This window comes from Sesamum indicum, linkage group LG14, assembly GCF_000512975.1.
Source record: "Sesamum indicum cultivar Zhongzhi No. 13 linkage group LG14, S_indicum_v1.0, whole genome shotgun sequence".
NCBI classification, from domain to species: Eukaryota; Viridiplantae; Streptophyta; class Magnoliopsida; order Lamiales; family Pedaliaceae; genus Sesamum; species Sesamum indicum.
Window position 1 is genome coordinate 4,091,266 of NC_026158.1, and position 15,603 is coordinate 4,106,868.

At 36.6% G+C, this 15,603-nt stretch overlaps 3 protein-coding genes across 4 annotated transcripts; 2 read left to right on the forward strand and 1 right to left on the reverse strand.

Annotated features, from left to right (window-relative positions):
• Positions 1-864, forward strand: LOC105176940 (anther-specific protein LAT52-like). Its single transcript, XM_011099925.2, has 2 exons — positions 1-207; positions 360-864. The coding sequence occupies exons 1-2, from the start codon at positions 51-53 to the stop codon at positions 692-694; spliced, it is 492 nt and encodes a 163-aa protein (XP_011098227.1). The 5' UTR covers positions 1-50; the 3' UTR covers positions 695-864.
• LOC105176941 (ubiquitin-conjugating enzyme E2 36) lies at positions 2,329-6,566 on the forward strand. 2 transcript variants are annotated; one of them, XM_011099926.2, is made up of 8 exons: positions 2,329-2,496; positions 2,634-2,661; positions 3,057-3,143; positions 4,038-4,096; positions 5,627-5,668; positions 5,737-5,810; positions 6,010-6,107; positions 6,299-6,566. In XM_011099926.2, the coding sequence occupies exons 1-8, from the start codon at positions 2,461-2,463 to the stop codon at positions 6,334-6,336; spliced, it is 462 nt and encodes a 153-aa protein (XP_011098228.1). In that variant the 5' UTR covers positions 2,329-2,460; the 3' UTR covers positions 6,337-6,566. The 2 variants fall into 2 exon arrangements, with proteins under 2 accessions (XP_011098228.1, XP_011098229.1); XM_011099927.2 differs by having other exon boundaries at positions 2,366-2,517.
• On the reverse strand, positions 11,187-15,603 carry LOC105176942 (TPR repeat-containing thioredoxin TTL1). The gene is made up of 7 exons (XM_011099929.2): positions 14,208-15,603; positions 13,255-13,450; positions 12,991-13,175; positions 12,575-12,908; positions 12,250-12,454; positions 12,058-12,164; positions 11,187-11,950 (listed from the first exon to the last, which is right to left on the reverse strand). The coding sequence occupies exons 1-7, from the start codon at positions 15,116-15,118 to the stop codon at positions 11,798-11,800; spliced, it is 2,091 nt and encodes a 696-aa protein (XP_011098231.1). The 5' UTR covers positions 15,119-15,603; the 3' UTR covers positions 11,187-11,797.

Here is a 15,603-nt window from a genome sequence, read left to right on the forward strand (position 1 = left end):
AAGAACAAGAAGCATTTCAAAGCAAATAAACAAACAATAAACAAAGCAAAATGGCAAAGGCCGTCGCTCTCGTCTCCGCCCTTTGCATCCTCGCCGTCTCCGTCGTCGTCGTCCACGCCCACAAAGAAAAGTTTTATGTCGAGGGCGACGTTTACTGTGACCCTTGCCGCGTCCAGTTTGAGACCGAACTTTCATATCATATTGCTGGTAATGTTTCATTTACAAATCACATTTGCTTTTTTTAAAAGTTACACGTACAATTCTAAATAATGTCGACATTATTAAAAGTACTATTATGTTATTTGGCTGTTGCGGGTGGTTTCTGTAATTAATGAATTGACGAGCGTGGGTGGGCGCAGGAGCGATGGTGCGAGTGGAATGCAGGGACATAGAGACGAAGAAGATCACATTCTCGATGGAAGGAGTGACCGGGAGCGATGGGCACTACAGCATAATGGTGACGGGGGATCACGAGAAGGACATCTGCGAGGTGATCCCGACGAGGAGCCCCAAGAACGAGTGCAGCGAGCCCATGGGCGACTACGAGAGGGCCAAGGTCGAGTGCACTGAGAATAGCGGTCTCCACAACACCATCCGCTACGCCAATCCCGTTGGCTTCATGACCCCTAAGGTCCTGCCCGAGTGCGCCCCAATTCTCGCCGACTTGGCTACTTTCAATGAAGATTCCAATTAAATTCATGGGTTTTTTGTTCTTGCACTTTTGTAACACTCTTCATATTTTGGTGTGTTGGTTGATTCGGTGTTGTTGATACTGCATCACTGAATCCATTCCAATTACATTGTAACTTATCGTTGGTATATTGTTATTAATAATCAATACTAAATATTTGTGATTAATTTGAATAGTCGGATGGATTAAACTGAATAAAAATTAAAGTTTAGAAACGTCAAAATAAAAAATAAGTATAAGGAATTGAAGCGATTCTAATGCAAAACGGGGAAGGGAAGTGAAAGAGAGAGAGGAGGGAAAGAATAATAGTTTTATTTAAGTTGTTTGATATGATTGGAAAGGAAGTTCAAATATGTTTTCTTGTTTACTATGATGAAAATCAGACTGAGAAGAAAAGAGTACTTTTTGTAATTTTACTGATTAAATATTTCTCTTTATTTTGTATTAGATAATAAATGAATTAATATTATCCTAATATAATTTTAGTATATCAAAATTTTAAAAACCTTATTAATGAAAATGTTTACCAAATAAGAACAATAATATTTTTTTATTAATAAAAATATTTATCAAAATAAGTTTTTATTTATTCTAAATTATTTAATTTAAATAGAATTAAAATTACTAACAATATTTTCGACCAACGAATTCGAATCCAAACATTAATGCTTTTGTTGGTACTAAAAACAAGTTTGTATATAATCTCCAAACGCATTGAATAAGGCAACGCAAAAAAGACACACATTTACAACGATTTTGTTATATTTTCTCTGACAATTATGTACAGTATTTATTAACTGGAAAGAGAAAAGAATTCGAGAAAAATTATATATATAGATATATATGTAATAGAGTAAATAAAAATACAAACTGTACTTTGTTTTTTTTATCTTTTTGGCCTTATACTTTTACTTTCTCGTCAATTTCTGACGGAAACAAAATTGAACTCCGAAGGAGTTTTATATACATCAAGTTGTACTTCACCTCTATCTCTTTCTCCTGTACAAACATTAAATTATCTCTTATACATTCATTTTTTACTTCCACTTTTCACCCCAGTTAAGGTTCGTCGGATTCAGATGAGAGGAAAAATTAAAGTGAATGGGAGAGGGGGAGAAGGGAAAGAATAATAATTTTGCTTCAAATTGTCTCATATGATTGGAATGGTAGTAAATTTCAAATACTTTCACTTATTTGGTACCAAAAAAACAAATTGATAAGAAAAAACTATTTTTTTATAATTTTACTGAATAATCTTTCTCTTTATTTTGTATTAGAAAATAAACAAATTAATATTATACTGATACAATTTTAGTATATTAAAAATTTAAAAAATTTATTAATAAAAATATTGATCAAACAAGAAAAAGAATATTTTTTATTAATAAAAATATTAATCATTGATTTCGAATTTTTCAGCGATTTTGCCTTTTAGGCATTATACTCTCACTTTTTCATCCAATATGAAAAAAAAAATTGGAATTCAGAGTTGTTTCATATAAATCGAGTTTTACTCTGCATCAATCTCTTTCCATAATCAAAAACTAAATGATCTCTTATACATTCATCAATTATTTTATTTACCCAATTCATTATTATTCTGATTATTTTTATTGAGTTATATAAAAAGAGAATGCAATGAAAATTTTCCCTCAACGGAATCAATTACCCTTTTCTAGTGAGAGAAAACGAAGAAAAACCCTTCTGTTAGCGTAAACTCTCCGACTAGAACAGCCGAGAGAAGAACAGAGTTCCGCGTATTCAATTCAATGGCCAACAGCAATTTACCGCGTAGAATCATCAAGGTTTGATCCGATCTTTGCATTGTGAGCTTGATCCCTCTTTTATGTTCCTGCACAAACCCTATGTTTTACAATTTTGGTTCGTTTATTTTAGCTCTGATTTTGTTTTGATTACTCTTTATGTTTTTTTGGTTTAATAGGAGACGCAGCGTCTTCTGAGCGAACCGGGTAAGCCCTTCAATTTTCAAACATGCAATCGATGAAAATTGGCGTGTTTTAATTTAATGAAAAGCCGCGTATCTTACTTCTGCAACTGCATATGTAATATTCTAAAAAAATAGCCAGTTTTATTTGTTTCAAAGGTTTAGTCTTGAGATTTTCAGTAATGTGTTTAGGTTTTGTATTCTGTGTTTCTCTGTTTTTGGTTTCCCTTTTAGTTTCTTTCGCCCTACTGACTTGCATGTGAAGCTTATTTTATATTTACACGGGTGTACTGCGATGTAGTGTTGGGTCAAATCTCAATTGTCTGTGTTTTTGTTTTGTGCAAATTTGATATCTAGCATTTTATGAAATATTATTATTAAAATTCGATGTAATTGAGTGTTTTTGGTGTGTGGATACAGCACCAGGAATAAGTGCGTCTCCATCAGAAGAAAATATGCGGTATTTCAATGTTATGATTCTTGGTCCCACACAGTCTCCTTATGAAGGTAAACAGAGTCAGCAGTCTCTCTTGACTGAATAAATGTGCCTGTGAGATTTCAGTTTATGCATTTTCTTCAGTTGGTGCTCAATGTGGTGATGATATTTTATGAATTTCTCATTGTTAACCTTTATAATCTTATGTGGACTATCAGCTTAACTTTTTGCTTTTTGGAGGACTTGTAAGTCTTTGTGATGCTTCCTGTTTTTTCAATTCTCATTGGTAGTAGAACTTCTCAAATAAGTGGATATAGGGTTGTAGTTCTGCTACAAATGATATTCTGTTCTTATACTTGGGCTTCTGAGACCTTGATGTATTTATTTCTGACCACCGAGAGCTGAACCACTTAATTTGCTGAAACATTTGTGACTGGGTAGAAGTCTACTAAGCCATCCTAGTTTCTGAACTGTGAAAACCTGTCAACAATTCTTCCTGTTATTCTTTCATTGTGTATGTACTTTCAGGTTAACTTTGTTTCATATGATTTATGTAACATAAATATTGATTCATGCTGATGCCCTACTTGATTTATTACAATTTGAATGCATCATTTTCATGTTTAAGTGGTATATATGCCATCTCTTTTCTACATACGTCATCAGCAATCATGTAAATATTTGAAAACAATCAGTCATACTTAGCCTTTTTCATCTTCTTGTTTCGCTATGTGATTGGATCTCTGGATCACTAACGGATGAAGTGTCTTACAAATCTTTCTACTTTGTCGTTATAGCTAATACAATATGATGGTCTTATGTATTCTTTTGCTGAAGTGGTGAATTCTACACTGCAATTGTGTATATGTTGTGTGGTATATGTTTTCTTTTCTTTTCTCACCAAGACATGAAGTCTATCTAATTTATGTTTTGTTTCTATCTTGTCTGTTGGCATCACACTGTAGGAGGTGTTTTTAAGCTGGAGTTGTTTCTACCTGAGGAGTATCCTATGGCTGCCCCAAAGGTATACTAATTGATATCATTGGTGCATACTCTAAATGTGCCTTATGTACACAAACACAACTTCAAAGTGCACAAGAATGGAAGATATTCTTTTTCACTTCCTTGGACTGCATTTTGAATGATGTCAGTTGTGAGTTGAACATTTCTGTTGGACATTTGAATGATGTGCATCTTCCATATAGTTAACCTTATTTTGTGCAGTCTTAGTTTATGCCTTTGGGTTGATATCATGACTAACAAGTAATAATGCAGGTCACCAAAAGAATACCATCATTTGGTTATTGTTTTGCTATTTTAAATGTTATTATTCTTATACCTGGCATTTTGTTCGTGGTTGTGTGAATGTATCTGTTCTATACTCCTTTATGGTTTAGTTGATATTATTGTGGATGAGCACAATATACCGTAGGATATTGGTTATGTTGTAGTAGTTAAATCACCACTTTATGCCTGCACTTCCCTGTCAATGAGTTATTTTCGTGCGTCTCAATGATTGCTTTATAACAGTGTTTCTAGTTTTATGCAGTGGTGATCTAGTACTACACTGCAAGCTCCTTTATCATCCATGACCAGTCACCCTCACCACTGCTATTATCCTCACATAACTAACTTCTACTCCCTCAGCGCATAAAAAATAATGACTTGTTTATAAGATTGACCTATGCATGCCCTTGTAGTGTTCTAATTTTGTCTTTTCAGTTCAGTTTTCTATTTTAAGTAAAACAAAGAGCCTGCTGTTGCTAAATTGTATTCCTTCTGGTCTCACCTAACTGGTAAAAGTTGCTTCCTTGTACAATAACTGCAATTGTTCGCTTAATAGCTTCCACAAATTAGAGTCCAGGCCAGATTGAGCATTCTAATTGCCCAGATAATTAACTGGTCCCTTCTCTAGCCTGGATCCTTTAAAATCTGATGAACTGCAAGAACCTTAAAAGAACCATGTTTTGAGAGAGCCGTTTTAACTGCCTCGTTTAACTGGTTAAGTCAAAGAACCTTTTGTGTATAGCTCATTTATTTCTTAGCCAATGCCACCAGTAGATGCACTCCACTATTAGCTGGTGAGGCCATGATGATGATTTTTCAGTGCAGTAGATTGATGTGAGGAAAATAAATAAGAGAGAGGTCCTGGTGGAACAGAAAAAAGGAAGAGAATGAAGAGGAAGCAGTGAAGGAGAAGGAATGAATGATGGAAGTGGATTAGCTAGCTTATATGTAATAAAGAAAATTTGTTTACTATTATAAGAAAAGTTCTTTTCCTAAAAATTAGTAGCATGTGAAGTTTTATTTATCATTTTATAATTAATCTTATACGGTTTTGTTCTAGTAGTTTTATAAATTTAGAAACATACGTATGACAATAGTTATTTTGTGGTTCAATTATGGATTGATGCCAGCTTAACTAACGGATGAAGCCAATGGAAATAAAATATTCTTGTTTGAAACAGGTTTTTGTTATTCAGACTTGTCAAAATTTTCTGTCAAGTGAAATTGCATTTACATGCCTGACTGTTTTTGCACTATTTCCTGACAGGTTCGCTTCCTCACAAAAATTTACCACCCCAACATTGATAAGGTTTGTTTCCTAGGTTTGGATTTTTTTATCCACTGTCTTTGCATCTTGCTGATGAAACTTTAGTGCAGCTCGGAAGGATATGCCTTGATATTCTCAAGGACAAGTGGAGTCCTGCTCTTCAGATTAGAACTGTACTTCTTAGGTAATAAAATTAATAATGATATCTTAGTAGCAGGCTGTTATTGTTTTTGTGAACTCGTGTCCACGGAGAATATTATTGTGCCGAATTTCATTCAACCGTTCGATTTTTAATTTCGAACTAGTATTCTTTCTGCCTGCATAATGGACTGTCTTTTGTATGTGCTACTAAAAGTACTCTTATCATTCTGTTCTTGTTGTAGCATTCAAGCACTTCTAAGTGCTCCAAATCCTGATGACCCACTCTCAGAGAACATTGCCAAGCATTGGAAAGCAAATGAGGCTGAAGCTGTTGAAACAGGTGTGCGAAAATATTTCCTTGCTTCAAATGATTTAACATGGTGCTTTGGGTTTTAAACATTTTTGCATTTTCTTTGCTTTCTCTGACTAAAATCCAAGATCCGAACTTAGCCTTAACAAGCAAAGTGAAACTTATAAGTGATTCCTTGATGTGATCTCTATTTGATGAAAGCTTTGCTGTCTATCCTGCAGCTAAAGAGTGGACACGTTTATATGCAAGTGGTGCCTGAAGTACACGGAACCTGTGTTTCCTTTAGTATCTAATATTGTATTCTATCGAACATCAAACCATACTGCAAAATTTGAAAATATGATGATGCTCGAAACCTTTGGTATTTAGTTTACGGTGTTACTGCTTTGTACTTGTTTCATATTTGCTCTGTTGTTCAAAATGTGCAATGATAAAAAGGCACTTGTGAACGTTAGTCGATAAGTGTCGATTTTACTCATTGAAAGTATACGATTCTGTCGCATTTTGTTTATGCGTATTCGTCATCGTGCTGATATGATCTCCTAGTCCACTTAATACTGAAGTTATTTGAAATTCCAAATCCTTCACCTTGAAGTTTAGGATGAACCCACAAACACATTGTTGGGTTCGGAATCTGGTCACTTGTTTTCTCTCCAAAAGTGAAAATGAATCAAGAAATAGTTTACTGAAGTTGCCAAGAAAGTGTTGAATTGGGTTTGATCAAATCTAGTTGGAAGATTTTTCTCCACCGTTGTGTTTGACAATTCCAAGTGTTATAAACCCTTATGTATTGGTTGATCCTTGGTATAATGAAGAACTATGCACTTTATTGTTCTCATAAACAAAATGAGAAATATCAGTCAATATATACGTCCAACTAAAGTTAACATTGGAAAGAAGTCAAGAACTTCCATCATCAATTCACCCATAAATGCATAACCCCCACATGTCAAAATACGCCTAACCCTAGCATGCAAGTATCTCCCCACGACCAACCTAAAGAAAGAAAACAAGAATGGCGGAAAAGGAAGGAGGGATGGTATCGGGGGCCTGAAAATGGCGGTATCCTGGCTGCCAGGCGCTGGCTGACGTGCTAGCCAGGCTACATGTGGATCCTGTAGAAGGAGAAGAGGATAAAGAAGCTTCGGCTGGGATTGAAGACGAAGAAGACGACCAAGAGGATAAAAAACCTTAATTAGGTGCAATTGTTATTAATTTACTTCCAACATTAACTTTTCTAAAATTATGTATTAAATATGTGATACAATTACATTTTAATTTTAATCAAACTCAGTCTGAATTAAAATATTTCCACGCCTTGTCGTGATATGAAAATTGCATGTTGCAACGGCTATATTTTGAGGGTGGAGAGAGTAGAACTATCATGAACAGTGTGTATGCAGTTTTGAAGTACACAGCAGCAGTGAAGTGATGATGTGGTGAAATAGGTTGATAATAAATGTGACTATTATGTCTTGGATTTTCCCATTTATGAATCTTCACTTTACTGTGTTGTTTCAATGTGTTTCTCTTTTGGCCCCTTTTCTCAGCTTTTTCAATCTCAAATCCCTAATTTCACTTGCTCTCTTCTCCACTTCTTTATTAAGATTCCGAATATATATATATATATATATATATATATATATGAGCAGATTGGACACACTCAATACATATGTAAAATAGTGCAAAAATTTATAAAATTATGAGCAGAACATAATAGATTATTATAATAAAATGTGGGATATTTTAGGAATTTCACATTCAGCATACCAAATTGATATGGGTGAATTTATTAAGAGTATAAGGGTATTTTAGAAATTTCACATTTGGCAGCCCGAAATTAGTTACCCTAGGGACTTAGGTGTAATACAATAGTACTGCAATTGAGTTTAATTATACAACAACATCAAAGTGATAGTTCAAGTGAACTAAGCTGTGTCTTCTTAAATTGATTCGAACATGAACCTTACACGGGTTAACTTGATTAAAATAAGTGATTTCGGTTCACTTTGCATCTTGATATAGCTGTGGTAACTGACAAGATGCTTGGGATAAGTTTAAAAGTTTTTCAAACTATAAGATGTTTAAGAACTTATAAAATATTGAAAACGTTTTACTGAAATTCTTAGAGAATTAAGTTTGTAAGATCCAAAAATATGATGCTCTGAGCTTATGATCAGCTTCTTTTGAAAAGAAGTAAGGAATTCTCAACTTGCTTTTGAGAATTCGAACAAATCCGCCAATTTTAATCATACTAATTAGCAATATTGCATAAACTCCACAATTTAATTTTATCTAAATATATTAAGAGCTTATTATTTTTAAAAATAAATATAGCATTTTAAAAACTCTAAAAATATTTTATAAAATGTACGATCTTATAACTCCTAAAGATATATATCAACTTATAAAATATTTTAAATAAGTAGTCGTGACTCAAACTGAGTATTTCACTGAATTGGTCAATGACATATAAATATTAGGGGTAATTTCATTCACACCCCTCAATCTATAGTCTATTTATACAGACTGTTCTTGTCTTTTATATTATTAGAAAGCCACCCATAGTAGCAAAAGAATAGGAATAGTTTGTATAATATTGTTGACGCTTTTGGGGGGTGCATGTGTAATTTTTCAAAAAAGTATAAGTGACTTATGTAAATGGTGTTGATATTTTTAGTAGATGTAGGTATAAGTTTATAAAAGACGATGATGGTTTATGTAAATAGATTATAAATTAGGGGTTGTAGATGTAATTAGCCCTAAATATTATTACACATATCATGTGATTTATTAGATGCCGTCAAACCTAATTTAAGCTAAACTTTTTTAATTTATTAAAAATCCAAAAAAAATATTTTCCCAACAGAGATGGGGTAAAAATCATACTCAAAACCTTGGTCCTTGTTCGTTGAGAAATTACAAACCTACCCTCATAAGAACAAGACACAGTACTTTGGCAGGAGGGTAGTTTTGTAAAAGTGCAAGTGAAGTTGGATAAGGCAGCGTTTGGCAGGAGGGAAAAGTTCATTGTTGGGCTAACGGGAAGTCGCCTTCACCTGAGATGTGTGAAGCTTCCATGGATAATGGAGCTTATTATTGATCATGGGCTGTGGGGACTGTTTGGAAGCTAGCACTTATTCAATGCTTACATGTGATTTTTGGCCCTCTACACTCTACGAATATGGGATAACAACTTTCTCCCCCAAACAAACCATTCACTAACATTATCTAAATATTGCATAAATCAAGACCTAAATCTCAATCATGGTATTAAATTGGGAAAGTGGTTGGTGTTTAGGATATTGCATAAATCAAGACCTAAATCTGAATGCGATATTACACTTTTTCTCAAAAAAGAATTTCAAAAATTACACTTATATATTTTAAATAAATTATGATTATATAGTATTAATATATCTTGAATATAAATTATATTTGACAGCTATTGAGTTTAAGATCTAATTCCACAAACACTCTCTGTTCTTTAAAAAACTGCAAGCATACCCTATGAGGTTGTAGTTGTAATTATAAGTACACCTCATATTTAGTCATGAAATTTTACCAAACATCCCCTAACACCAACTCCCGTCAGGAAATTTTACAAAAGGCCAAGAGTGTCTAAATAAGGAGTGTACTTGTAATTTTACAAAAGGTCAAGAGTGTCTAAGTAAGGAGTGTACCTGTAATTCTACAAAAGGCCAAGAGTGTCTAAGTAAGGAGTGTACCTGTAATTTTACAAAAAGCCAAGAGTGTCTAAGTAGGCTACACCAATTGTCTTTCTATATTGTCCAATTTTAGTAGGTACAAACACTAAAATCGGAGTATCCCAAACGAATCTTATGGTAAAATTTTCAAAATTAGGACATCTCATATCATATTGTAGGTTTCATGTTTGTATCTGTCAACTTAAGACGTAGAATGGTAGCCAAGCATCATAACATCACTTCCATTCTTAAAAAATCAGTTATTAAGGAATAGTGTGGTACTCTACCCATCGTCCAACAGATGTGGGATGAAAAATTTGTAATATTCTCCTCCTCCAAATCCGCAAATGTCCTCGTGCAATACGGACTCCCTACATCAGAGACTTGCATACTATAATCTCCCCCTCTAGGCATCAGTAGAAACATGGCTCTGTTACCACTCGTCACAGACCAACATCCATTTGTGAAAATTTGGTTACTAAAGGAAGAGGAGTATCCCACTTTATAAAAGAACATCTCTCCCAATCGATGTGAAATGAACAACTTCTAACAATCTCCTCACTCAATCCATGGACACTCTCGGGGCAGTATGAACTCAACATCGGCAGTCCTATATCACACTCGCACACATACTCATCTCCCCTACTAGAAACCTAACTCCGATATCACTTGTTAACTCAACATCGGCGGTCCTATATTACACTTTCCTACTAAAAACCTAATTCCAATATCACTTGTTATAGGTTTACGTCCATCTTGAAAATCAATTATTAAGAAGAAATATCCTAATTTAAAAACATCTTTGGGACCTCTCTCTACCGTGAGATAGAGAACTCGTAACATAAAGCAAGCTGAGTCTATAATTGTAATTGTACACTCCCAGAAAATTAGGTGGGTTGGGCAGTCGTCCACTCAGACTGTCATTAATTGTACTCAACTACCCGCAGCCGCAGGTTACACTGCAGCCCTTATTAATATAAGAGACCATCCCAATCAAGTCAACCAATCAACTCTCTCTACTCACTCACCCTCACCCTTCCGCTGCCACATACAACCAAACCCATAAATTTCAGAATATTTTTTTTTATTTCAAATTTTGTTATATTTATTATTTTATTTAATATATATGCATCATGTATATAAAAGTATTTTTTAAAATAAAATAAATCATATAGTGTATACTATATTACATGTCAAATCAAATAAAAAATACCATCCACGCATACGAATCAAGTGACAAATATATACACTTGCTGTATAATTAATTCAAACATGATCAAATCCAAATTTCCATGAACCAAATGCTCATGATAGCAACAGAAATCAAAACCATACAAATCAAATCTTTTATGCTTAATTAGAATAGAATACATGTAAATCCAATAATTCATTGATAATCAAAGGAAATAAGATGGAGGTCTCATATAAAAGGTCAATGTTGCAGGAAAATAATTACATAAATTTTGAAAAAGAAAAAAAAAAAAGGGAAACTTTATTGATTTTTTTAAATGGTTGGAAAAAAACATCAATGTAAATGATAACATATCATCTTCATTCAAGAACATAAAACCACCAGACAATCCATGTCCTTAAAAGGGCCCTCCAATGTTGTGTGTATATCTCCATCATATATGCATGTACAAATCCTTGTCTAAAAGACAATCCCCCTCCTCTTCAAGCTCCAAGAACAGATAATTTTACATAAAAGACGGTCTTTTATCGATTGAACATTATATTAGGAAGTAGCCGGTTTGAAAGAAGATGGTAAGATACGAGGTTCCAGGAAAGATTATAACGAGGTCGGAGATGGGATGATCAGATCAATGAATGAATGAACAAAACGAGCGAATCGGAACTAAGCTACATTTATGAGTTTCCACCGGCAATGTGGCTGGATACGGCTCCTACTTTAGATGATTCATGTAATAATAAGCTCTAGTTATGTGTCATGGGTAATGGATAACCTTGTTCGGTGGTTTAGGATGCAAGAGGAAGAGAATGGGACAAAGGTATCTAAATGCTGTAATGCCTCACCGACGACTCCAATACCTCTTGACTCGGGCAGACCATTTCCTTCACTCGGCTGCCGTTTCTGTATATCTTGAATGTTGGTACTATTCTGACATTTTCGGCGTGAGCGATTGCTGGGCTCTCGTCGATATCCACCTTTAGGTTAAACCACAAACAGACAATCAATACTCCTGCTTATGTTTATGAGAATACAAGATTAGGTCAGGAGCGGAGACTTCAATGCAGAAGGTAATAAATGATACCTTGAGGAAATTAATGGATGGATATCGGGAGCATAGTGTGTCCAAGAATGGAGATATCTGTTTGCATTGCGCGTTGGAACTTGCTTTGAAATGGACGACAGAGGCACCTGCATTTTGCAATTATGACAATTAAAACGTCATACGGTTCAACAAAAATGTGCTGAAGGCGTAAATGATGATAACAGATTGTACCAGATGAGGAGATTGCGGCTCGGAACTGCTCAAGACCAGAAACGGACTCCACATCACCGCCGAATTTCATGTTGTGCACCTCTTCTCCACGTGATTTCCTCAGGGCGATTTGTGCATGGAATAGAGATTCAGCGACCTCATTGTCGTCTGGGAGCTCTCTTCTCAAAACCTCATAGTCTCTCACAGCTTCGCTCCAGCGTTCAAGCTATAATCAGTGACGTGTATCGAATTTAAACCATAAATCGAACAGCATCCAGTTTGCACATGATGTAAAAATGTGTACGGAATTTTGGAGAAGGCAACTGAATCAAAGAGGTATCTTTACCTTGCTGTTTGAGGCGGCCCGTCGCAGTAGGGCTTTAATGTAGTTTGGCTGGATACGGAGAGCTTGGTTGCAATCATCAACTGACTTTTCCCACTGACCAAGCTTATACCAACAAGCTGCTCTATTGCAGTAGAGAACAGAATTTGTCGGATCGAGTCTAAGACCTTCTCCATAAGCCGAGCAGGCCTCGGTGAACCTTTCCGACTTGAATAAATCATTCCCCCGCGCACGCGCTCGACAAACCAACCTCACGTTGTTAAGTAGAATTGAGATTTCAACATTATGGGGGTCTATCTGTCCAGCTTTCTCAATGGCTGTAAGTGCACTGTCGAACCTGCAAATTTCATCAATCAAGTTATGAATTGCATTCTCGATTTCTTTTATCTTGGAGAATACAAAAAACCACCCAACCTTACCTTCCCCTGGACAATTCAACCTGGGTTCTAACAAAGAACACATATGCATCTGAAAGCATCCCAAAAATCTTGGCCAGGGAATGGGTACTGGCAGACGGCACAGATTTAGGGATGTTAGACAAAGCTAAGAAAGCATCATCTTGTTGGTGGAGCTTCAATAGAGCTTCAGCCCTACATGCACATAGCTGAAAATTCAAATTCAATCAGTTCACTGAGAATAATTCTTCAGCATTCTGAGTTTGACAGTGAGAGCAAGGGCCAGACCTGAGGCGAAGCATCAGCTCCACAAACAATGGCAGCATCAACTTCCCTCAATGTGCTTTTCCAATCACCAACTCTCCGAGCATCAGCACACTTGTTCAGATGCTTCTCGACTGACTGCAACTTCTGCAACTCGACGGGATCCGGTTGGTGCCCTGAAAAACAAATGTGCTTCCTGGCATTCTCAACCTGTCCTAAACTGTGTGACCCTTGGACGAATTAGAATTACTTAAACTGTGATGCAATGCTAAACAAAATCAAATTCCAAAAACCTAAGCCAGAAGACGGGAAAGACGATCCAAACTACTGAACTAAAATGAGATAAAATCGAGCAACTTCATAAAAAGATTCTCAACAGATTATATTATAACTAGTAAAGCTTCAATGACCATGATGTACAGACATTATTAAACTTAATCATCGTAACGTTCTGCTAATTCCCATTAGTTTAGACCTAAGAACTGGCTCATTAACAGAGGCAAACCAACATGGTCCTCCATCCTGCGAGCACAAAGGGAACCACAAAAAGAAAGAACCAAAATATACAGTAATACAAGTGTAAAAGCTCAAGGGCAGACGCATTATAATGGGGAACATAGAGAATATGTAACAGTGAGATTAGCCGCAATAAAACAAGCAGCATAAACCATCACAGAAAGGAATTGAAAACTGAACCAGATCTGGCAGAAGATGAACAAAAACAAATTACACAAATATAGATCAATCCTTTCACCATTTCCAAGCAACACAAAACCAAACTCATAAAATCAAATAATTCTAACCAAGAATACTTAACATGTATAGAACAAGACCAGTTTCATCTGTAAACAGGAATCATTGCATTACAACTCAATGAAATCTAACAAAAATAACCAAAAGACTGAAATTTTAAGCACCAAGAATTGAACTTTATTGCACAAACGCAATCAAGATTCAAAACTTATTCACAAACTCACCTAAGAAGCAAAGCTCCCAATCGATGGTGTGCCCTCACATAACCCGGATCCAACCTAATAGCCTCCTCACATTCCCTCACCGCTTCACCCAACCGCTTCAGCACCATCAACGCCGCAGCCCGATTGCAATGGTACGCAGCATTGCTTGGCGATATCGCAATTGCCTTCTCATAAAGGGTCAGCGCCTCAGCAAAATGACCCTTCTTGTAATTATCATTCCCCATTCTCTTCAACTCCTCCGGATCATTACTACTGCAGGATACCATCCTCTTTCCCGGATCCCCGCCAACCATTAGCCCTCTCGAGTAATTCGTCGGTCCGCTGTCAGGACCCGGTTTAGAAACAGGACCACCCCGGATTATGCTGCCATGACCGTAATTCCCAGAACCGGACCCCAGAACATCGGGTTTCGTCGACCGACTCGCCATGCCGGTCTTCAAGACCCTGCCGGAGGGGCAAATGTTTCCGGTGGGGATTACATTTGGGGACGGGGAGTTGACGGACCCCGAACCAGAGAAAAACAGCTGGTTGGACCCACATGAATGAGACCGGGTATGACCCGGCTTGAAGTTCCGGGCTGGTGAAGGAGAACTCTCCACAGAAAGCTCCCCCGAGTGGCTTTTGGGGTTGGTATCGGACTTTCTCGGGATATTCGGGTTAGGCCCGGGCAATGTCCGGCCCGAAACCGATCCGGATGAACTGGAACTGCTACTAGTGGTGGTAGCAGCTTGCCCACTACCGTTTCGGGTTCGGAGCGGCGAAACGGGCGAACCCAGATCGAGTTCCCGGAAATCCGGCTTGTTAACGTTAATCTCGCTGTCTTCTTCATCACAAGTCAACGTGTTTCGCAATCGATGAGAGAGCGTTTCCAGCCCTTGTTCTGACATAGTTTTCCCAGAATGCAGCGACATTTTTCAGACACACACCCCTCCAACTCCTCTACCTCTCTCTGTTTCCTCTCTCACCGTATATATATACGTATGCCCCCCGTATATATAACAACTTGGTGAATCCTTCACACCGTATTCCAAGAAACGTGAACTATGACAAAAGTAACAAGAACGCAGAGGTAGCTAAAACGAGAGGAGATGTTCTTGAAGAGTGCATGAAGAGAGAGAGAGGGAGAGGATGGAAAGAGAGAAAGAGATGGGGATCTCGTGATTTTAATAGGGCTAAACCAAGAATGAATGTGAATGTTAGAGAGAGAAAGAGGGTTGTTTTCTGAGTAATATCTGTGGAGAGAGAGAGAGAGGGAGGGAGGGAGGAATGGGGTTCTAGAGATGAAGGAATGGAGAAGAGAAGAGAGAGAGAGAAGAGGGTTTCATATTTCTTTTGCCTCCTCAGTTCCACTCTCCTCCTCCTCCACCTGCTGCTTCACGAGACAGCTTTCTCTCTC

What these genes read in the sequence shown, in the direction of transcription:
- LOC105176942 (XM_011099929.2), bottom strand. Translation starts at nt 15,118, where the DNA reads ATGTCGCTGCATTCTGGGAAAACTATGTCAGAACAAGGGCTGGAAACG. An exon ending in AGCCGCAATCTCCTCATCTG is followed by an intron (nt 12,165 to 12,249) that starts GTACAATCTGTT and finishes TGCAAAATGCAG; the next exon opens with GTGCCTCTGTCGTCCATTTC. An exon ending in CATCCATTAATTTCCTCAAG is followed by an intron (nt 11,951 to 12,057) that starts GTATCATTTATT and finishes TTTAACCTAAAG; the next exon opens with GTGGATATCGACGAGAGCCC.
- LOC105176940 (XM_011099925.2), top strand. Translation starts at nt 51, where the DNA reads ATGGCAAAGGCCGTCGCTCTCGTCTCCGCCCTTTGCATCCTCGCCGTC. An exon ending in ACTTTCATATCATATTGCTG is followed by an intron (nt 208 to 359) that starts GTAATGTTTCAT and finishes GGGTGGGCGCAG; the next exon opens with GAGCGATGGTGCGAGTGGAA.
- LOC105176941 (XM_011099926.2), top strand. Translation starts at nt 2,461, where the DNA reads ATGGCCAACAGCAATTTACCGCGTAGAATCATCAAG. An exon ending in TACCGCGTAGAATCATCAAG is followed by an intron (nt 2,497 to 2,633) that starts GTTTGATCCGAT and finishes TTGGTTTAATAG; the next exon opens with GAGACGCAGCGTCTTCTGAG. An exon ending in ATTAGAACTGTACTTCTTAG is followed by an intron (nt 5,811 to 6,009) that starts GTAATAAAATTA and finishes TTCTTGTTGTAG; the next exon opens with CATTCAAGCACTTCTAAGTG.